The sequence below is a fragment of the Pithys albifrons genome, chromosome 5 (genome assembly GCF_047495875.1).
Source record: "Pithys albifrons albifrons isolate INPA30051 chromosome 5, PitAlb_v1, whole genome shotgun sequence".
Classification (NCBI taxonomy): Eukaryota; Metazoa; Chordata; class Aves; order Passeriformes; family Thamnophilidae; genus Pithys; species Pithys albifrons.
This window is the reverse complement of record NC_092462.1, coordinates 76,243,194-76,265,558: the sequence shown is the minus strand read 5'-3', so window position 1 is coordinate 76,265,558 and position 22,365 is coordinate 76,243,194. Positions and strand designations below refer to the sequence as shown.

The window sequence follows — 22,365 nt, the reverse complement described above, 5'->3', positions numbered from 1 at the left end:
TGGGTGTAACATCCTGTTTTCTTTGCTGGAATTCCCATTCTTGACATGTGTCTGCAGCCACCAAAGCCTCAGCTGTGTCCTCACTGAAGGGCCTTCTGGGTTTTCCCCCTCTGAGTGTGCCAGAAGCCCACCAGGACCTGTCACACCAGATCCCACCATGTCAGTGCAGGGTTTGCCTTGCTAGAGGGGTGGGAGTGGATGCAGTCCCATGGGAAGCTGGTGTGACCTTTGTGTAGGTGGGTGAGGATCCAGGAGCATCTTTCCTTGCTGGAATGATCTCTTCCAGCCCATAACTCTGTGATCTGGGTGGCTTCCCATTCCCAGTTGGTGGTGGGATCCTCTCTCAAGGAACCTCATTCCATAGCCAGCCATCCATGTCAATGTGCATCTCTACCACCATCCCACCATTCCCATGTCATCTTCGTCCATCCATCCATCCATCCATCCATAGAAACATCCATCCTTTGATCCATTCATCAGGCACTTGCATCCATCAGGCACATGGTGGGATTCTTGGGAATCAGGGCCAAGAATTGGACTTCAATGATCCTTCCACCTCAGGATATTCTGATTTTGTGGTTCCGTGATCCAATCATCACTCTATCCTTCCATTCCTCTATCCTTCCATCCCTCCATCCATCCATCCCTCCATCCATCCACTATCCATGGACCAATCAACAAAACAAACCACCTTAAAAGGATCACTCAGAGAGGTGAGATCAGTAACAGGCTGGAGCTCACCAGGCAGTTCAGGCACAATTTATTCCAATCCAAAATATTCCTGAATCAAGTAGAACTAAAAAAAAAAAAAATCAAATCCAAGGAAACAGGAATGGGGGAGCAGCTGAGGATCTCAACCCCTCAACCCAAAATACAGCCCCATTTCTCCCTTTTTCCCTTCAGGTGGCCGATGAGAAGAAATCCGGGCAGGGGAAGGAGCTGTGCCCATGAGAAGAGCAGGTGGGAGAGGTGGGGAGGAAACGATCCAGCGCTTTGAAGTCTGGTCAACTTTTAACATCCCGCCATCAGCGCCCGTGGCCACGCTCCGGGGCGCGGGGCCTGATTTGGGGCCTGATTTTCCACATTCTGCCCTTTGATGCTGGAGGCCGATGTGTTACAGATTAACGAGCCAGGGCCCGGCCAGCACCTGCCGGCAGCGCCGGGAGCCGCTCCCGGAGAATCCCGCCCGCTCCCGCGGCCAGGGACAGCGGGATAGGGCCAGGGATCCGCGGCCGAGCCCAGAGAGCGGTGACCAGGCTGGGAATGCCGATGGATGTGGGCACAGGGGTGGGCCCATTGCCCCTCTATCCACCCCAAGCACCCCCATAACTGACCCTCTCCCCCCAACCCGTGTCCCGTTTTTAGTGTCTGTCCTGCCCTCTCCCTCTCCGTCTCCTTCCCTCCTCTTTCGTTTGCTCCTTGCAAAATCCTCCTGGTTGGATTTTAACAGGCATCAGACCCTCCTCTTCCTCGCCTGGCACTCCCTGATCGCGGTGCGGCCCCCCCTGTCCGGCCCCTGCGGGGTCCCCGCGCTGCTCTCGCCCCTTGGGCGGCCCTTTCGTTAAAAAAGAAAATGTCTTTCTGCTGCACCCGCAGCTCCTCCCGGCCAACAATCCAGCGGGAAGGCACAATCCCGGCTCCCTGCTCCTGGGCACAATCCCGGCTCCTTCTTCCTGGGAACAATCCCGGCTCCCTCTTCCTGGGCACAATCCCGGCTCTCTCCTCCTGGGCACGATCCCGGCTCCCTTCTCCTGGGCACAATCCCGGCTCCCTCTTCCTGGGCACAATCCCGGCTCCCTCTTCCTGGGCACGATCCCGGCTCTCTCCTCCTGGGCACAATCCCGGCTCCCTCTTCCTGGGCACAATCCCGGCTCCCTCTTCCTGGGCACGATCCCGGCTCTCTCCTCCTGGGCACAATCCCGGCTCCCTCTTCCTGGGCACAATCCTGGCTCCCTCTTCCTGGCCACGATCCCGGCTCTCTCCTTCTGGGAACAATCCCGGCTCTTTCCTCCTGGGCACTCAGGGGAGAAAGTTTTCCTCTTAATAAACCACGCACACCTCGAGCCGCAGCAACACACCCGCTCGTGGGGTCCATGTGTATTCCCACAGGGGATAAAAATCCCGCTTGAATTATCCTGGAGCTGGGAGCAGGCCTGGAAGCAGAGGGGGGAAAAGGAGTTTAAAGATAAATTCGGTGTTGTCGCCCGGTTTCAGTGTAGCAGCTCCCCCGTTCCCTTCGGAGCATCCGAGGAGTCACGGCTGGACACTGAGCCTGGACGGAAAACCATGGGGGAAATGGAAAAAAAATCAGATTAAAATCAGATTTACAAATTTTCACGAGGGCGATTTATCCCCAAATCAAAGCAGCTCCCTCCCCAAAAAATGTTCCTGTGGAGATGGGGCGCGAAGAGGAGATGCTGCCGGAGGGGCTCCCATGGGAAGCAGCGGAGCGAGGCCGCCTTTTCCATTTTCCCCGCGCGGAAGATGCAGAAACCGGCTGAGATCCGCAGGAAACGAAATCCCGACCCCGCGCGGAGCTCCGCGGGCGCGGATCCCGCAGAGTCCGCTCCGCACGGGTGGCTGCGGGAAGGCAGGGGCGGAGGGGCCGCATCTCCTCCCCGCGCCGACCCTGGGGGCAAAGAAAAGGACGAGGAAATAAAAAGAGAAAAAAGAAATTCAATTGAATTAAATTGTATTAAATTGATTTAAATTAAATTCCACAAACGGTCCGGAGCCGGGTACAGCTCCCGCGATTGAGCCGAGCTATCCCCGCATCCCTTCCCTTCCCCTTCCACATCCCCATCCCTTCCCCTTCCTCATCCCTATCCCTTCCCCTTCCTTTGCCCCTTCCCCTTCTTCCCTATCCCTTCCCCATCGCTTCCCTTTCTCATCCCATCCCTCCGCGGGTATTCCCCGCTCCTCGCCCGGTGCCCTCTCCGCCGGTTTTCTCACCCAACTCCGCTTCTTTATTTTCATTTCTAATATCAAAATATAAATGGAAATATATTTTTAAAATCTATTTATAATATATTTTAAATGTCGATGATTTTTTTTCCGATCTCTCTCGCTCGGAAATAAAAATAAAAATAAAAGCGCTTTGCCGACGCTCTCGCTCCGTTTTTAGGCTTTCGTTTCTCTGGGATTTCACGGAATTTTTCCTTTCCTACCCCCAGCCTTCCTTCCCGCAGCCTCTTGCGGGAGCGTGTCCGCGCAAAGCCCGCGGGCGCGCAGCATCAGCGCTCTGCTCTCCGCGGGGGGAAGGATCCCGCGCGGAGTATTTCAACCCAGCCAAGTGGAAAATAGACTTTCAACCCCCTTTGTGCGGGAGGGGAGGGCTCGCCCCCGCCTCCGCGGGCCAACAAAACTCCGAGCAGAGCCAAACTGCGGAGTGAACTCGGGAGCGGCCCGCGCAGGGCTGCGCGCCCGCGCATCGCCCCGCGCCGGCGACAAACAGCCCGAATCGCGACTTACTGGGAGTTTTTATTTTCCTTTTTTTTTTTTTTTAATTTCCCAGCGCAGGATCGGATCCGTGGGAAGAGCTTTTGTCCGGAGGAAGGTCCTGCCTTCGGAGGGGGGTTACGCGGAGCTTGCGCGGGACGCGGAGGGGCCTCAGAGTGGGCTTCACCTGTCCCCCCCTCCGCCGCGGCCGCGGAGCTCCGCACCGCCGCTGGAGGCTGTTTTATTTTATTTATTTAAATAGCGAAAAAAAAAGAACAGAGGAAAAAGCACCAAAAAAAAAAGAAGAAAAGAAGGAGGATTTTTTAAAGCTTTTTTTTACTTATTTATTTTTTAATTTTTTTTTTTGAAGACGAAGGGAAACCCCCCCGCAGCCGGAGGCCCTCTCCCACAACTTCGCGGCGAGCCTGCCGGAGCGGCTCCAGTCCAGTTTTTCGGGCGCTCTCTCCCTCCTCTTGCCTCCTCTGCCTCCCCTTGTCCTCCTCTGCCTGCCCCTATTTCCCCCCATCTCCCCCTGCCTCCCCTGTCTCCCCTTGCCTCCCCTTGTTCCCTCTACCTGCCCCTATCTCCCCCTGCTCCCCCTGCCTGCCACTGCCTCCCCTTGTCCTCTCCTGTCTGACTGCACCTCCCCTGCCTTCCTCTGCCTCCCCTGCCTCCCTCATCCTCCTCTTGCCTCCCTTCCCTCCTCCGCCTCTCCTTGCCCTCGCCTTTTCCTCCCCCGGCCTCCTCTTGACTCCCTTGCCTCCCCTTGTCTTTCCCTACCTGCCCCTGCCTGCTCTTCCTCCTCTTCCTTCCCTCGGCCTCCCCTGCCTGCCCCTGCCTCCTCTTCCTCCCCTGCCTGTCCCTGCCTACTTTTCCTCCCCTGCCTGCTCCTGCCTCCTCTTCCTCCCCTGCCTGCCCCATCTCCCTCTGCCACCTCCTGCCTCCCGTGCCTCCCCCTGCCCGTCCTGCCTTCCCCTGCCCGTCCTGCCTCCCCCTGCCCGTCCCTACCTCCCCCTTCCTGCCCTGCCTCCCCTGCCCGTCCCTTGCCTGCCCTCCCTTGCCCTCCCCTGCCCTCCCCTGCCCGCAGGTGCTGCCGCCCCCTCCCCGGGGCCCCGCCAGGTCCCGGCCGTATTTGTAGCGGCCGCGCGGGGCTCGGGGGTGCGTGGGCGCCCGCGGGTGGGCGGCGGGGCGGGCGCGGGCGTGCGGGGGTGTGTGTGCGGGGGTCCGTGTGTGTGTGCCTTGCCCAGGGGGAGGTTTCTTGCACACGCACACACACACACACACACGCACACACACACACACACACACGCGCGCACCCGCAGGACCGGCCCCGCTCCGGCCCCCCCCTCCCAGCCGCCGGCTCACACCATGTTCCAGCCGTCTGCGAAGCGCTGCTTCACCATCGAGTCCCTGGTGGGCAAGGACACCCCCCTGGGCCCCGAGGACCCCCCGCGCCCCACCGCCCTCGCCTACCCCGGCCCCGCCGCAGCCGCCGACGCCGCCGCATTCGCCCCCGGCTTCCAGGGAGCCGCCGGCCGGGCCCTCTACGGCAGCGCCGAGCTCGTCTTCCCCGAGGCCGTGGGGCACCCGGCGCTGCCCGTCGGGCCCCCCCAGTTGGGGGGCTCGGCTCTGCCGCACCCGCACCCTTTCTTCGGGCCGCAGCACCGCGACCCGCTCAACTTCTACCCCTGGGTGCTTCGGAACCGCTTCTTCGGGCATCGCTTCCAAGGTGAGAGGGAGCTGCCGGCGCTCCCGGTGGCTGCGGGGTGAGCGGGGTGCGGACGGCAGGACCTGTTGCTGCGGTGCCCCGGGGGCTCGCACCGCCGTGCCGAGCGCGAGGACACGCCGGTGCCGGTGGCTCTGCACGCCCGGTGTCCTCCAACCCTCGGGGTCCTCCAACCCCCGGTGCCTTTGGACACCCGGTGCCCTTGGACAGCCGGTGCCGACCCCTTTGCACGCCTGGGGCCGGTGCGATCTCGCAGCCGTGCCCGGGCAGAGCGAGGGGGGACCGGGGCAGCCCCGCGGAGTCCCGGCCGAGCATCGCGGAGCTCCCGGGAACGGGACCGGCGCTGCCGCCTCCCGGCGCAGCCGAGCCGGGAATTTGGTTTTCTCCTTGTCGGAAACGAAGGGGAAGATTTCGGTGCGGTGGATCTCGGCTGTGCAGCGAGACGTTGTTTGGTTCTGGAGATTTTCTCTCTATTCATTTTCTTCTCTTTCATTTATTCTCTTTCTTCTCATCTCTTTCCTTTCTTCTTTTTCTCTCTCTCTTTTTTGTTTTATTCTCTTTCTTCTCTTTGAATTCTATTCTTCTTTCCTTCTTTCCTTGTTTCCTTTCCTTCTTCTTTCCTTTACTTATTTCCTCCTTTCTCTTAAATTTCTGACTCTCTCTCTCTCTATTTTTTATCTTTATTTTCTTTTTCTCCCTTTCTTACTATTCATTTCTTTTCCTTCTCTCTTTATCTGTGTCCTTTTTTTCCCCTTCTTTTTTTCTCTTTTTTTTAATCTCTCTCTTTTTTCCTTTCCGTTTCCTCTCCATCCTCTCTCCGTCCCGCCGTCCCCGCCGCGATGCCGGGGGGTCCCGGAGCCCGGATTAGGTTTATCTGCTCTGTACCAACCCCTCGCCCGTCTCCGGTGGCTCCGCCGGGATTTGTGGCCGCTGCCAGCGGTGCCCGAGGGCACCGACCCGTCCCCCCAGCGCCGGGAGCGGCTCCGGCCGGGGCTGTGCGGGGCTCCCGCTCCCCTCGCAGTCCCCGGCCCCCGTCCCGCTGCCCTGCCTTCTCTCTCCATCTTTATTTTCCTTTTTCTTCCCTTTCTTTCGTTTCTTTCCACCTTTCTTCCTTGCTTGGTTTACAACTTTCCTTCTCTCGTTCTTTATTCTTTGCTTCTTTCCTTCTTTTTCTTGCATTCCGACTTTCCTTCTTTCCTTTCTCTTCCACTCTTTCTTTTCCTCGTTTTTCATTCAATCTCTTTTCTTCTCTTCCTTCTTTACTTCTTTCTTTTCCAGTTTTCTCCTCTCTTTCTTACTTTCTTCTCTTCATTTTCTCTTCTTTCTTCTTTTCATTTTCTCTTCTTTCTTTCTTTCTTTCTTTCTTTCTTTCTTTCTTTCTTTCTTTCTTTCTTTCTTTCTTTCTTTCTTTCTTTCTTTCTTTCTTTCTTTCTTTCTTTCTTTCTTTCTTTCTTTCTTTCTTTCTTTCTTTCTCTCTTTCTTTCTCTCTTTCTTTCTCTCTTTCCCTCTCTCTTTCCCTCTCTCTTTCCCTCTCTCTTTCCCTCTCTCTTTCCCTCTCTCTTTCCCTCTCTCTTTCTCTCTCTCTTTCTCCCCTCTTTCTCCCCTCTTTCTCCCCTCTTTCTCTCCCTCTTTCTCTCCCTCTTTCTCTTTCTCTCCTTTCTCTCTTTCTCACTCTCTTTCTCACTCTCTTTCTCACTCTCTTTCTCACTCTCTTTCTCACTCTCTTTCTCACTCTCTTTCTCTCTCTCTTTCCCTCTCTTTCTCTCTTTCTTTCCCTCTCATTTGTAATTTTTTTAGTTCAGTTTCTCCTCTACCTCCCCCCTTTTCTCTTTTTTCCCTCTTCCTCCTGCTCTTCCAGTCCATCCCTTCTCCTCCTCCTCTTTCTCTCTCTTCCTTCCCCACTCCTTGCTCAGACATCCAGCCCCACTGAGGACACCAGGAGGTATCACAGCCACAGCACCACCATTCTTGAGGTGGACAAACCCCACAATTTTGTGGTGGAAAACTCATCCAGAACACCCCAATCCCCCTTATCTGCCCTCCCATGCCACAGGGCGAGGTGTCACCCCAACACCCACCCCCAGAGTGGGTCCTGGGTGCTGGTGCAGGGCCCTGACTGTGCTCTGTGCCCACAGGGAGTGAGGTGTCCCAGGAGAGTCTTCTCCTCCACGGCCCCTTCGCCCGCAAGCCCAAGCGCATCCGCACGGCCTTTTCCCCGTCGCAGCTGCTGCGGCTGGAACGGGCCTTCGAGAAGAACCACTACGTGGTGGGCGCCGAGAGGAAGCAGTTGGCCAGCAGCCTCAGCCTCTCCGAGACCCAGGTACTGCCAGCTGTCCGTCCATCCATCCACCCATCCATCCATCCACCCATCCATCCATCCATCCCTCCCTCCCTCCATCCGGTGGGATCTGCTCGGTGTCGGGCAGCACCAAACCCCAACAGGGCTGCAAAATCCCAGCTCTGTTCACCCAGGAATCCCCCTGTGGCTCAACCCTGTGGGTTTTCCTGGCAGGAAAACCTTTTCCTGGCCTTTTCTTGGCTTTGAGGTGTTTTTGTGCCGCAGCATTCGGTTGGTACAGTCATCCCTGGAAGGTTTGAGGTTGGGAATGTGGGTCTGGCATCATCCCGTTTTCTGGAGCGCTTTTCTGGGGTTATTTCTTGCTTCCTTGGGGTGTTTTCCCAGAGACCAATATATGATTGTAGAAATCCAGTTAGGAAAGGAGCAGCAGCCTGATGTGCTTCCTTGGAGAGCTGGAATTCCGTGGCTCAGCCGTGTGGCTTCGGTTCTGTGCACTAACACCACGGTGCCTGAAGATCAGGATGGATGTGGAGTCGGTACCTGCCGAGGGGGCTGATTTTGGCTGTGAATTTTTGGGATTAGAGGAGACATTTCACAGGCATTTTAGGTGTTATGAGACCCAGGAGAAATGTAGGGATGAAAGGAAAAGTGTGCAATGCTGGGGGAAAACAAGGGAGTCGGGGCTGAGCTTCTCTGTGTGACAGTGAGGGACCATTCCCAAATGCTCCAGGGGAAGGGGCATCATTTCCCATAATCTCCAGTAAATGAGTGCTTGGAGAAAGTTTTCTGGTGAGGTAGTTTGGCCTATATTCCAAATTAATTTAATTTTCACCCTTTGATTTAATTGGGAATTAAAGCTGGAGCCGTGGGTGTTCCCAGTGCCCGCCTGGCTCATCCTCGCCCAGGCTCTGCCAAGCAAAACCTCCAAATGCATCTCTGTGAGCTGGAAGTGACTGGGAGGGAAATGTCACCGGTGTGGGGACAGCAGGAAAGAGCAGGTGTGGATATTGGGAAGGATGGACCAAGCCCCCCAAATCTAGAGGGTGTTTGTATCCTGGTGCTGGTGCTCTCCAGCCCTGCAGTTCCCAGGACACAGCGGTGACATCCCAAGTCCCGTCCTTTCCTGCTGCTTCCCTCGCCTCTCCTCTCTGAAACGACGGGAAGGGGGAAAAAAGAACAAAACCCAGAGGTCAAAGAACAACCAGGAACTTGTCTGGGCAGAAAGGGCAGCTGTGGGATGCCCGAGGGAGAGCTCAGCCATTCCCTGGCCTTTTCCAGAGTGCCTCGAGGAACCTCAGTGCAGTAATTCAATTTATTAGGGAAAAAACAGCAGCGTCCTTCCCTAAATCCGGTGGAGATGGAGAAATGGGAAGAGGCAATATAGATATTTTTTAAATATATTTTTATGTGCCTCAGCATGCTGTGTGGTCTGGTATTCCCACGTTTTTGGGAAGCTGCTGCTGCGGGCAGGGAGCGAGTGCAGGTGACGGCGGGAGGGCTGGGAAAGGCTCCCGTCCTTCCCTTCAGCCCCACGGATCCATCTGGGAACCAGCAGCAACAGGGATTTGCAGGCAGCAGGGAAAGCTTTTTCCCTTTCGTTTGGTGGCTTTGGAAAAATAATCCTAAAAAAAATAAATCTGATTTAAATTACCTGGAGGGAAATAATTTTGATATAAGGAGGTATGTGATACAGGATGGGCATCCAAGTACTGGGATTAGAGGGGTGCCAAAACCAGGATATTATTATTATTATTATTATTATTATTATTATTATTATTATTATTATTATTATTATTATTATTAATATTATTGTTATTATTATTATCATTATTATCATTATCATTATTATCATTATTATTAATATTATCATCATCGTTATTATTATCATTATTATCATCATCATTATCATCATTATTATTATCATTATTATCATTATTATCAATATAATTATATGTTATATTATATATATAATAATAATAATGTATTCAGTGATGAATCCTATACAACCAAATTCCCAGGAAAAGCAGCTTCCCTTACCCATGGCACACATTCCCGCTGTGCCAGCGGGTGGCACGGGTGTGTTTTCACCTGGTGCACCCACCCAGCCCCACATCCAAACCCGTGGCTTGGGGTGGTTTCTTATTTTGGGGTGGATTTAGCCATTCCCAGGTGGGTCTGTGTGTTATGGATCTATTTGCCAACTGCTTTTCCCCCTGGAAAAGGGAGTTTTTCCCTCTGGGCTGTGCCCGTTCCGGGCTCCCCCCAGCCAGGGAGCAACACCTGGAGCAGCCCAGGGGAAGGTGAAAAGGGTACAGGTACCTGCCCAGCATCAGGAAATGCCTTGGGATATGGGGTGGGGAAGGATGCAGGTGTTTAACCCCTTGCCATCCTCACTCCTAGCAAGAAACTCCATTAATTTGGGATGAGACAGGCCCTTGGAACAACAAAATAAACGGAATTGGGGGGGAAAAAAGAGGGATTGGGCTGGGAAATCCCTTCCCTGAATTGATTTTCCATGATGCATCCGGAATCTCCCAGCAGAGCCCCTCCATCCCTGGCAGCTAATGGGGTAAAACCCACTCAGGGTCTCAAATCTGCATTCCCAAAGCAAAGGCATCTCCTGGCTCCTGCCACAGGGAAGTTTGGGATGGTTATGGAGTCGCCATATCCTGTGTACCCTCCTGGCTTTGGGGGGATGATGGAGTCACCATCTATCCCAGTGTCCCTTCCTGGCTTTTGGGGGGATTATGGAGTCACCATCTATCCCAGTGTCCCCTCCTGGCATTGTCCATGGTGGAATGGTGGGAAAACAGCCCTGGCTTTGGGGTTTGGGGCTGGCCAGGCATCGCAGCCGCTCCATAATTAATAATTAACGGAGTGGATGCCTGGGAATCAAGGGAGGAGAAAGATGAGCGGCCCAGATATGGCCGGAGAGCCCGGGGCTGGCACAGTCCCCAAAAACAAGCTCTGACAAGTTTTGGGGTGCTCGTAGAGGGGAAAATCCCAGCTGGGATGGCAGGAATAGGCTCTGGTGCCCTTCGGGGTGGTGGCACTTTGGGGTGACAGCACAAGTGGTGGCACCGTGTGATGCCAGAGCTGGTCCCTCTCCATCACCATCCACACCCATCCCAGAACTCCCAGCCTTTGGCAGCGTTTGGGGCATTGTCCAGGGGAAGCTCCTCGTGAAGCCACCGGATTTTAACTGTCCCCAGTGAGGTGGTGACAATGTCACCTTTTGGCCAGGGCTGGTTCTCCGGGTGCTGTTGGCATTCCTGGAGCAGAGCGGGATGTCCCGGCGGGCCTGACTGGAGTGTGCAGGAAAAACCATGGATGGGAGCTGTGTTTGGGGACAGGACCAGGATGCAGGAGCCATCCACAGAATGTCCCTTCCCACAGTAGGAGCACGGGGTTGGTGGTGACCCTGGAGGGCAGAGCCAGTCCTGGGAATGGCTGGGAAGGGACCACGGGAGTGTCACAGCAGTTGGATGCACAAACACCCGGCATGACAACGGTTAATGCGGTGAGGGTTTGGCCAGGGATAAAACCCCGGGCTTGGGGGTTTAAACCAATTACTCTTGGAGTCAGGATGAGGCATCGTAGGGGGCAGCTTATCCCCCAGTTGCCCACTGTGAGGTTCTCACACTTCCCTCATTGTGGCTTCTGGCCTGTTGGAGGGAGGGACACGGTGTTGGAGGGATCAGGAAGCCCATCCAGCCTGGAAACATCCCTGTTCCCGCTGCTGAGACAGCTGGGAATCACAGGGGAGCCTCGTCCTGCAGGAGACAGCCGTGCCCGAGCTGAACTGAGCTCGGGAGAACCATTGCACACCCAGCCCTGCTTTCCACACAGCCGCACTCAAGCATCTTAATTGCTTTATGCCTTAGTTTCCCCTTCCATAATTTAGGGATAAGGCAACTTCCCCGCTCCCAGAGGGCTGAGAGCTTTAATTAAAGTTTGCAAAGTGCTTTGCCGTGGTTGAATGAAAGGCGCCAGCTCCGTATTGTTCCAGGAATGCCCCAAAGGTAGGAAAGCGAATGGTTGGAGTCCCGGGCGGGGGGTTCGAACACATCCCCGTGCCATAAAGCAGCTGTTTCCATAGGCTGAGCTGCCTTAAAGTCAAGGGCTGGCGCTGCGGCTCCCAGGGAATGCAGTGAGGTGGGAATGCCGGCCCGTGCCGCGCCGGGAAGGCTCCGGAGCAGAGGGAAAAAGGGGCGATGCTCCCGGGGGATGAGCTGTGGGATTGGAACCACTGCCAACAGGGAAAGGCTCAGCCTGGGCTGGGCTGAGCTGGGCTGGGCTGGGCTGGCAGCGGCGGCCGAGCAGCGGCACCTAGTGCTGCGGGCCCGGAGCTGGGCAGCATCCACATCCTTCCTGCAGCATCCTCGATCCCGTCTGCAGCATCCCAGATCCCATCTGCAGCATCCCAAAGCACTGCCTGCGATTTCTTGGGTCCCATCTACAGCATCCTGTATCCTGCATGCTGCTCCCCACACCACTGGCATCCTGCATCCCACACCACTGCCTGCTACACCCCACACCACTGGCATCCTGCATCCCATACCACTGCCTGCTGCGTCCTATATCCCATCTACAGCATCCCACAGCTGCCTGCAGCATCCTGCATCCCACAGAATCACAGAATCACAGAATGGATTGGGTTGGAAAAGACCTCCCAGATCATCAAGTACAACCATTGGTCCAACTCCAGTCCCTTTACCAGATCATGGCACTCAGTGCCACGGCCAAGCTCAGCTGAAAAACCTCCAGGGATGGGGAATCCACCCCCTCTCTGGGCAGCCCATTCCAATCCCTGAGCACTCTCTCTGTAAGGAATTTTTTTCTGATACCCAGCTTAAATTTCCCCTGGCAGAGCTTGAGCCCATCATGCCCCCTTGTCCTATTGCTGAGTGCCTGGGAGAAGAGACCAACCCCCACCTGGCCAGAACTTCCCTTCAGACAGTTCCAGACAGTGCTGAGGTCACCTCTGAGCCTCCTCTTCTCCAGGCTAAACACCCCCAGCTCCCTCAGCCTCTCCCCACAGCACTTGTTCTCCAGTCCCTTCTCCAGCCTTGTTGCTCTTCTTTTCTCAGTTGGGTTGGAAAAGCCCTCCCAGATCATCAAGTCCAACCCTTGGTCCAACTCCAGTCCCTTTACCAGATCATGGCACTCAATGCCATGGCCAAGCTCAGTTGAAAAACCTCCAGGGATGGGGAATCCACCCCCTCTCTGGGCAGCCCATTCCAATCCCTGAGCACTCTCTCTGCAAAGAAGTTCTTGCTGCTCTCCAACTTCAATTTCCCCTGGCAGAGCTTGAGCCCATCGTGCCCCCTTGTCCTATTGCTGAGTGCCTGGGAGAAGAGACCAACCCCCACCTGGCCAGAACTTCCTGCACTGCTGCCTGGGGCATCCACACTGCTTCCTGCAGCATCCCTCACCACTGCCCACAACATCCCATATCCCTCCCCACTGCCCACAGCATCCCACATCCCTGGGGACATCATCCTGCATCCCACCTGCAGCATCCCTTGCCACTGCCTGCAGCATCCCACATCCCTCACCACTGCTTGCAGCATCCATGGTGCTTCCTGAAGCATCCTGCATCCTTTTCTGTAACATTCCTCCCCATTTCCACCAGCATCCCTGGAGCAGCATCCCACACTGCTGCTTCTGGCATCCCACATCCCTCACTGCAGCATCCCACACCTCTGGCTACCTGGCATCCTTCACTGCCAGGCACAGGGGTGCCCACAGCATCCCACAACACTGACCACGTGGGTGCTTTCAGCATCCCAAAGGGATCCCTGTGCCCACTCTCCATCCCAGCCTGTGCTCCCAGCACTTGAATTGAGGGGGTGTGGGGTCAGAGCAGGATGCTGGAGGCCTCAGGCAGGTAAGGAGGGAGAGATCCATCTCTCCAAGGATGGAGCCCCCACTGCCTCTCCAGGCTTCTGGAACAGTCTTTGACCATCAGCCCAGTGGCAACGACTTCCTGAAACGTGGTAAATTAATGATTAATAATTGTAATTATAGCCCTGGCTGGAGGTGTGGGGATGGCTCTGAGCATGTCCCGTGTGGTCGGTGGGTGTCATCCCATGTGGTCACTGGAGCCACGGCCACTGTGCCTGTGGCATCCTGACACCTGTGACTGGCACGGGGCTGGGTTTAGCTGCTCCCACCATTCTGTGCCGATCCAGACACAGCCCAAATTCCAGGGGGCTGGACTCTGGGTTGTGGCGCTCTAATGAGGGTCCCCTGTGCCATCTGCCCCTGTGCCCAAGGTGTGACTGAGTGTCCTTCTCCCACCTGGATTTCTCCAAGGCTGGAATGTGCAGGGAAGTGGAACTGGGAGGTGGCAGCACCCTGCAATTCCCAGCGCCTTTGTCCACTGTCCCACCTTGCCAGGAGGTAGGGCAGGGTGGCTGTGGGAACGCTCCTTGAAGCACCTCCTGGAAGGACAGGGATTATTTTTTGCCGAGGAAACCCGAGTTTGCTGCTGGGTTCCAACCTCGGAGCCAGCTGTGCCAGGACCCCCACAAGCGGCCGTGTCTCCCTCTTTGCCAGGTGAAAGTTTGGTTCCAGAACAGGCGGACGAAATACAAACGGCAGAAGCTGGAAGAGGAGGGCCCCGACTCGGACCAGAAGAAGAAAGGCTCCCACCACATCAACCGATGGCGCCTCGCCACCAAGCAGTCGAGCGGAGAAGACATCGACGTCACCTCCAACGACTAAGGCAGGGACAGGCTCCTGGTGCAGCCACCATGGAGAGGAACCCGGGGGAGGAAGGGGGGACACAGGCGGTGGCACCCACCGAACTGTAGGGACGTGGCCAAAGCCGCCGCCACCCGCAGCCTTTCCTCGGGGCCTGCCCGGGGCCCCCCGTGCCCCCCCGCTGCCCGGGCATCCCTCGCAGGTGCTTTTCGGGAAGCTCCCGCCGCCGAGCCGAGGAGGAAAGAGGAGCCCACCGGGGCGGCCCCGGGATGCGACGGCGCGTCCTCCTCCGCGCTGGAAGGCGTCCGTCAGCCATGAGACCAACTCCAAACGTCCTACCTAGAAGCTCAGTGTCCCCAAGCCCTTCTTCATTTGCCTTTTTATTATGATTTTTCGCCTTTTCTCCCCCCACCCTCCCCGTTGTTGTTTCGTTGTTTGTTTTTTTTTTTATTACATGGTTTATTTTAATTTATTCTGTTATCTCCGTGCCCGTGTGCGTGCGTTCCCTGTCGTAGGCATCAGCAGCTGTAGTGTGTGTTCCTGCGTGGTAATAAAGAGCAAAATGTGCTGGAAACTCGGCTGGTTGCCTTGGAGGGGGGACGAGGGGACTGTCCCCCTTCCCATCCTGTGGGATGTGTGGCACTGGGAGGGGCTGGAGGGGTGAGTATGGGGGTACTTCCTCAGGGTTCCCGGGGCCACCACTGGGGTGGCCACAGGTGTGGCAGGGTGGCCATGGGTATGACAGGGTGGCCACAGGTATGACAGGGTGACTGACAGGGTGACCTCAGGTGTGGCAGGGTGGCCATGGGTATGACAGGGTGGACACAGGTATGACAGGGTGACTGACAGGGTGACCTCAGGTGTGGCAGGGTGGCCACAGGTATGGCAGGGTGGCCACAGGTATAACAGGGTGGCTGCAGGTAGGACAGGGTGGCCACAGGTATGATGTGGCCACAGGTATAACAGGGTGGCTGCAGGTAGGACAGGGTGGCCACAGGTATGGCAGGGTGGCCACAGGTATGGCAGGGTGGCCACAGGTATAACAGGGTGGCCACAGGTATGACAGGGTGGCTGCAGGTAGGACAGGGTGGCCTCAGATGGGACAGGGTGGCTGCAGTAGGACAAGGTGGTCACGGGTAGGACAGGGTGGCCACAGGTATGACAGGGTGGCCACAGGTGTGACAGGGTGGCCAGAGATATGACAGGGTGGTCACAGGTTGGACATGGGTGGCCTCAGGTGTGACAGGGTGGCCACAGATATGACAGGGTGGCCACAGGTGTGGCAGGCTGGCTGCAGGTATGACAGGGTGACTGCAGGGTGGGCAGAGTGGACACAGGTAGGACAGGGTGGCCACAGGTGGGACAGGGGTGGCCACAGGTATGACAGTATGGCCACAGGTCTGACAGGATGGCCACAGGTGTGACAGGGTGGCCACAGGTATGACAAGGTGGCCACAGGTATGGCAGGGTGGCCACAGGTGTGGCAGGGTGACCTCAGGTGTGGCAGGGATGGCCACAGTTATAAGAGGTGGCCACAGAGTGGCCACAGGTATGACAAGGTGACCTCAGGTGTGATAGGGAGGCCACAGGTATGACAGGGTGGCCACAGGTATGATGTGGTGGCCACAGGTAGGACAGGGGTGGCCACAGTTATGGCAAGTGGCCACAGATATGGCAGGGTGGCCTCAGGTATGACAGGGGTGGCCACAGGTATGACAGGGTAGCCACAGGTATGACAAGATGGCCACAGGTAGGACAGGGTGGTCACAGGTAGGACAGAGGTGGCCTCAGGTATGACGAGGTGGCCTCAGGTGTGACAGGGTGGCCACAGGTATGGCAGGAGTGGCCACAGGTATGCCAGGGTGGCTGCAGCTATGACAGGGTGGCCACGGGTGTGACAGGGTGGCCTCAGGTATGACAGGGTGGCCACAGGTATGACAGGGTGGCCTCAGATGTGACAGGGTGGCCTCAGGTATGACAGGTTAGCCACAGGTATGACAAGGTGGCCACAGGTATGACAATGTGGATACAGGTATGACAGAGTGGCCTCAGATGTGACAGGGTGGCCACAGGTGTGTCAGGGTGGCCACAGGTATGACAGGGTGGCCTCAGGTGTGTCAGGGTGGCCACAGGTATGACAGGTATGTGGCAGGGGCGGGGCCAGCAGCCTCCCACCTGCGCTGGGGATTGAATGTCGGGAGAGGTTCCAAAGGGCCCTGATTCCCTCCGGATCCCCCGGGAATATCCCCCGAGGGCACACCCGAGCCTGGCACACCCAGCGCTGCCAAAGGGACCCCCCACCCGTGCCCAGGCCCTCCTGGGACCCCCCAGGAATGAGGGTCTTGGGGGTAGAAGGGTCTTGGGGGATGAAGGTTGGGAGTCCTTCCCATGTGCGGCTTGAATTTGGGGGAAAAGGCACAAATTAAAATAAAATAAAATAAAATAAAATAAAATAAAATAAAATAAAATAAAATAAAATAAAATAAAATAAAATAAAGTAAAATAAAATAAAATAAGATAAGATAAAATAAAATAAAATTAAAGTAAAATAAAATAAAATAAGTAAAAAAGAAGAGTATAGAATAGAATAGAACGAATTTATATAGAGATAAATATATATTATCTATAAAAGATATGTATATATAAATATATACTATCTATAAAATACATATCTTTATAGATAAATATATATTATCTATAAAATATATTTACATAGATAAATATATTATATATTTTATACAATCAATAAATAATATATATTTTATATAATAGATATTTGTATATAATATTTATATATATAAAATATATACACACAAACGATAATTATATATAAAATATACAATATATACACATATATACACTTATATATGTGAAAAAAGACGGACATATAAATGTATATATAATGTGTATATTCCATTTTATAATTTATATTTTAATATCATATATGCACACAATATATTAATATATTTGTGTATATAATTGCATATATGACATTTTATGTTTGGTGTATGTTATATATAATAATATCTAATTGCAAATTTGAAAAGTTGTCTATTTACTCACATATTTGGTCATGTGTAGAAGATTATAATTATATTATAATCATATAAATGTGTATATATATATGTGTGTGTGTGTATATTTTATATATATATATGTAATGTATAAATATATGTATAGACACACACACAAAAGTGACATTCCTGCTGTTGGGAAAAACCCCTCCCTACATCCCCTCGTGTTTCAGGGGCAATCCCCACCCCTGGCAGCTTCTTCCGTGTAAACCCAGCCCAGAAATCCCGGGACCCACATCCCCCTTCCCATCAAACCCCACACGGAGCACAGACCACAGGAATTGCTTTAAATTCCTTTATTCCAGACAGATCCGAGTGTTACACCGAGTGGCGCCGTCGGTGACTCTACCGAGGAGGTTAAAGAGAGCCAGAGAGTGTAGGGGGTGCCTGAGGGGTGTTCTTGGGGGTGCCCAGGAGTTCCTGGGGGTCTCTGGGTGTTCCTGGGGGTGCCCGAGAGTTCCTGGGGCTCTCTGGGTGTTCCTGGGGGTGCCCGGGGATCTCTGTGTGTTCCTGGGAGTGCCCAGGGTTGGCTGGGGGTCTCTGGGTGTTCCTGGGATTGCCCAGGGATGACCGGGGGTCTCTGGGTGTTCCTGGGGTTGCTCGGGGGTTCTTGGGAGTGTCCAGGCCTTTCTGGGAGTGCCCAGGGTTGGCTGGGGGTCTCTAGGTGTTCCTGGGATTGCCCAGGGATGACCGGGGGTCTCTGGGTGTTCCTGGGGTTGCTCGGGGGTTCTTGGGGGTGTCCAGGCCTTTCTGGGAGTGCCCAGGGTTGGCTGGGGGTCTCTGGGTGTTCCTGGGACTGCTCAGGGGTCTCTGAGTGTTCCCGGGATTGCCCAGGGATGCCCGGGGGTCTCTGGGTATTCCTGGGGGTGCCCAGGGTTGGCTGGGGGTCTCTGGGTGTTCCTGGGATTGCCCAGGGATGACCGGGGGTCTCTGGGTGTTCCTGGGGTTGCTCGAGGGTTCTTGGGGGTATCCAGGCTTTTCTGGGAGTGTCCAGGGTTGGCTGGGGGTCTCTGAGTATCCCTGGGAGTGGCCAGGGGTCTCTGGGTGTTCCTGGGATTGCCCAGGGATGCCCGGGGGTCTCTGGGTATTCCTGGGGGTGCCCAGGGTTGGCTGGGGGTCTCTGGGTGTTCCTGGGACTGCTCAGGGGTCTCTGGGTGTTCCTGGGGTTGCCCGGGGGTTCTTGGGGGTATCCAGGCTTTTCTGGGAGTTCCCAGCGTTGGGTGGGGGCCTCTGAGTATCCCTGGGAGTGCCCTGGGGTCTCTGGGTGTTCCTGGGATTGCCCAGGGATGCCCGGGGGTCTCTGGGTGTTCCTGGAGGCACTCGGGGGTTCTTGGGGGTGTCGAGGCTTTCCTGGGAGTGCCCAGGGTTGGCTGGGGGTCTCTGGATGTTCCTGGGAGTGCCCAGGGTTCTCTGGGTGTTCCTGGGAGTGTCCAAGGACTCCCAGGGGTCTCTGGGTGTTTCTGGGAGTGTTCAGGGGTCTCTGGGTGCTTCTGGGAGTGCCCAGGGATTCCCAGAGGTCTCTGAGTATCCCTGGGAGTGCCCAGTGGTCTCTGGGTGTTCCTGGGAGTGCCCAAGGACTCCCGGGGGTCTCTGGGTGTTCTTGGGACTGTCCAGGGATCTCTGGGTGTTCCTGGGAGTGCTCAGGGGTCTCTGAGTGTTCCTGGGACTGCTCAGGGGTCTCTGGGTGTTCCTGGGAGTGCTCAGGGGTCTCTGGGTGTTCCTGGGACTGCCCAGGGGTCTCTGGGTGTTCCTGGGAGTGCTCAGGGGTCTCTGGGTGTTCCTGGGACTGCTCAGGGGTCTCTGGGTTTTCCTGGGAGTGACCAGGGATGCTCGGGTGTCTCTGAGTGTTCCTGGGGATTCCCAGGGGTCTCTGAGTGTTTCTGGGGGTGCCCAGGGATGCCTGGGGGTCTCTGGCTGTTCCTGGGCATGCCTAGGGATTCCTGGGGGTCTCTGGGTATTCCTGGGACTGCCCAGTGATTCCCAGGGGTCTCTGAGTATCCCTGGGAGTGCCCAGGGGTCTCTGGGTTTTCCTGAGAGTGACCAGGGATTCCTGGGGGTCTCTGGGTGTTCCTGGGGGTGCCCCGGGATTCACAGGGGTCTCTGGCTGTTCCTGGGAGTGCCCAGGGATTTACGGGGTCTCTGGGTTTTCCCGGGAGTGCCCAAGGATTCCTGGGGGTCTCTGAATGTTCCTGGGGGTGCCCAAGGATGCCTGGGGGTCTCTGGCTGTTCCTGGGAGTGCCCAGGGATTTACAGGGGTCTCTGGTGTTCCTGGGGGTGCCCAGGGATGTTTGGGGTGCCCACACCCACAGGGGGCTCTGGAGGGACCACTGGAAGACGTGACAGAGCCGGCAAGTGACCCCTGTCCACATCCCAAGGGATTTGCCATTAATGTGGTTCTAAGGTGCATTCAGACTGGGGGGTGAGATGCCAGGTGCAAAATGAGCCATAAAAAAGGGGGAAAAAGCCAAAAGTGGATGTTTCCTAAAGTGACCCAGGGAGATACCCAGAGCTGGGGGCATCTCCCATCACCAGGGCCACCCCAAGCCTCCACATCCAACGCTGAGAATGCTCTCAGAGCCAGGTCAGCTTCCTGGGTGAACTTTTGTACCCTAAAAACCTTTGCCCAAAGGTTCATACAACACTCCAGGAGCCCTCCAAACTCCTCCAGAGGGTATCCAAGGCTCTGGATCTCCATCACAGCCCTCCAAGAGGGGCCAACCAAAGAGGAGGGGACACCAAGAACTCTTGGCTATGTGGAATCGGTAGAGATCCATCAGCACTGCTTTTCCCAGGGTGGCAGGATCCAGAACCTTCCAGGTTATCCCACATCCCAACCATGCCCAGCGCTGGCACAGGAGTGCCCTGCTGCCCATCCTGCCAGGAGCTGGGCACACACCAGGATACAGAGCAGGAAAATGAGCAACAAGCAGAAATGGAAGGAGCTGAGCCATGCCCGAGGTATGGGACGTGGACGACACAACCCCAGGGTTGTCCCCTGGCTGTCCCCTCACCACCTCAGGGAGCAGCCAACAGACACATCTTCTAGGAGAGACTCAAAACTTCAGTGCTGGCACCTTTTGCTGCAACCTGGTCCTCATTATTTCTTAATTAACATATCCAAGAAATCAATTAGCTGCGACATCTCTAATTAAATACTACAGGAGACGATCGGCTCATTATTATCACGTGCCGAGGTGAACAACTTGATGTGTGCGTTGGGTTTGGCGCTCCCTGTTCCTTCCACTTCCCCAATTACAGGAAATCAGGAATGCAAACGGTTGGGGCAGTTCTTGCAAACCGAAGGCTCCGTTTTGTACATTAGGAAAGTCGAAGATATTAATTAGCTATCAAGTGAATGTGCACAATGTTATCATTAGCTGTTGTGTGTAGTCTTTGCTGGCACAATTTGCTGCCCTAATAAACAGTACTAATGTGCTACTGCTTTCCCAGCTCCATGGTTTTCATCCCTGGTGCTGCTGGAAGAGCTGAGTGTGGTTATTTTGGGGCTCACCATCGGTCCTACCACGATGGCAGGACTCGAGACTCTCCACTGCTGGGATTTCTGCATGAGGGAGCCCAAACTTGAGTTGCTTGCGAGTGAAATGGTCTTTTGAGATCTTCAAAGGTTGGATTTGGGTCTGCTGAGCCTTTCTGCTGCTTTTAAATGAAATTACATCTCAACGCTCCATGTTGAGGAAAGAAACATCAATCTTTGAGATGCAAAAGGAGCAACTCCCTCAGCTCTGATAGAGGAGCCTCTGACAGAACATCGCTGAGGTCAAATGTTCAGTGTCCCAGCTGGGGACACCGTGGGCTTGTTGTCCCTGTGTTGGGATGACAAAGGACTGTTGGTTTCCCAAGAATTTGGGACCACAAGGCCACTAAAATATGCTCCTCATACAAGCACCTTGTCCTGCTGGTCACCAAGTTGGGACAGTGAGGGGAAGGGCAGCAGGGGGAATCTGCATCATCCTGATTGCCCAGAGGGAGGGGATGCCCATGGACACAAGGACAAGTCCTGGTGTCTCCAACCTCATCAGTATTATTGATTAAAGTGCTACCTCACAACACAGGACCTGATTGGGCTTGGATCAACCTGGTCTAGTGGAAGGTGAGAGTTGAGGTCCCTTCCAACCCAAACCATTCCATCATTCTGTGCTTTAAGAGGAGATTAGAAAAGTGAACTGAGCCCTGTGACATGGTGGCTCTCCTGACCCCTTGGCAGGAGCATCTCCCCAGTGCCTGGTGGGAGAGGTGGCTCATTTTTATAGTCACAGAATCATAGAATGGATTGGGTTGGAAAAGACCTCCCAGATCATCAAGTCCAACCCTTGGTCCAACTCCAGTCCCTTTACCAGATCATGGCACTCAGTGCCACGGCCAAACTCAGTTGAAAAACCTCCAGGGATGGGGAATCCACCCCCTCTCTGGGCAGCCCATTCCAATCCCTGAGCACTCTCTCTGCAAAGAAGTTTTTCTGCTCTCCAACTTCAATTTCCCCTGGCAGAGCTTGAGCCCATCGTGCCCCCTTGTCCTATTGCTGAGTACCTGGGAGAAGAGACCAACCCCCAGCTGGCCAGAACTTCCCTTCAGGCAGTTCCAGACAGTGCTGAGGTCACCTCTGAGCCTTCTCTTCTCCAGACTGAACACCCCCATTTGAACAAAATTTGGGAGCAAACATTGTCACCAACCTGTGAGAGGCTGTGACGAGCCACCGGCTCCTGGAGCAACCCCTGGGACTGACTCAGTCTGACTCAGGGCCTGGGATGTGTTTCCTTCTCAGCACAAATGAGTTGACTGAGACCCATTTTCCTGACACATGAAGAGAAACAAGTCTGACGGGGTTTGGATGGGGAGAAGATCCACCCAGACTCATTTAGCCCCTTTGATTGGCACTTGTTGGATGGTGCAGCTGCCTTTGGGCAGAGCCACACTCTCAGCTCAGCTCCTCTGACATCCCTCAAGCTGGTCCTCACCCCCTCCAGCAGCATCAGCCTCCAGTGATTCACTGCAGCTGCCTGGCTTAATACATCCTAAATCCAAACTGATTCAGCCCTTATTGATAATCTCTGGATTAACATGATGAGCATCCTCTGCTAATTAACAACCGGCGCAGGCAA

General features: G+C 54.9%; 2 protein-coding genes across 8 annotated transcripts; one reads left to right on the top strand and one right to left on the bottom strand.

Moving 5' to 3' along the window:
- Positions 1-737: 737 nt before the first annotated feature.
- On the bottom strand, positions 738-3,310 carry LOC139672644 (uncharacterized). Of its 7 annotated transcripts, XM_071557089.1 has the most exons (3): positions 3,168-3,299; positions 2,329-2,629; positions 738-2,153 (listed from the first exon to the last, which is right to left on the bottom strand). In XM_071557089.1, exons 1-3 carry the CDS (start codon positions 3,232-3,234, stop codon positions 1,562-1,564), a joined length of 960 nt encoding a protein of 319 aa, XP_071413190.1. In that variant the 5' UTR covers positions 3,235-3,299; the 3' UTR covers positions 738-1,561. The 7 variants fall into 7 exon arrangements, 1 of the variants encoding a protein (XP_071413190.1); XR_011697957.1 differs by having other exon boundaries at positions 738-2,629; positions 2,953-3,310; XR_011697959.1 differs by lacking the exon at positions 2,329-2,629 and having other exon boundaries at positions 738-2,272; positions 2,953-3,310.
- A 65-nt stretch (positions 3,311-3,375) lies between these two features.
- Positions 3,376-14,745, top strand: EMX1 (empty spiracles homeobox 1). Its single transcript, XM_071557091.1, has 3 exons — positions 3,376-5,167; positions 7,300-7,484; positions 14,025-14,745. The coding sequence occupies exons 1-3, from the start codon at positions 4,807-4,809 to the stop codon at positions 14,190-14,192; spliced, it is 714 nt and encodes a 237-aa protein (XP_071413192.1). The 5' UTR covers positions 3,376-4,806; the 3' UTR covers positions 14,193-14,745.
- The last annotated feature ends 7,620 nt before the right edge of the window (positions 14,746-22,365 follow it).

Bases quoted from the DNA above. Each gene is read 5' to 3' on its own strand.
- LOC139672644 (XM_071557089.1), bottom strand. From the start codon at position 3,234: ATGCTGCGCGCCCGCGGGCTTTGCGCGGACACGCTCCCGCAAGAGGCT. The intron at 2,630-3,167 runs GTAGGAAAGGAA...CTTTGCCCCCAG, and splicing joins TGCGGGAAGGAAGGCTGGGG to GGTCGGCGCGGGGAGGAGAT. The intron at 2,154-2,328 runs GTAAATCTGATT...CTCTGCTTCCAG, and splicing joins AATCGCCCTCGTGAAAATTT to GCCTGCTCCCAGCTCCAGGA.
- EMX1 (XM_071557091.1), top strand. From the start codon at position 4,807: ATGTTCCAGCCGTCTGCGAAGCGCTGCTTCACCATCGAGTCCCTGGTG. The intron at 5,168-7,299 runs GTGAGAGGGAGC...CTGTGCCCACAG, and splicing joins CTTCGGGCATCGCTTCCAAG to GGAGTGAGGTGTCCCAGGAG. The intron at 7,485-14,024 runs GTACTGCCAGCT...CCTCTTTGCCAG, and splicing joins TCAGCCTCTCCGAGACCCAG to GTGAAAGTTTGGTTCCAGAA.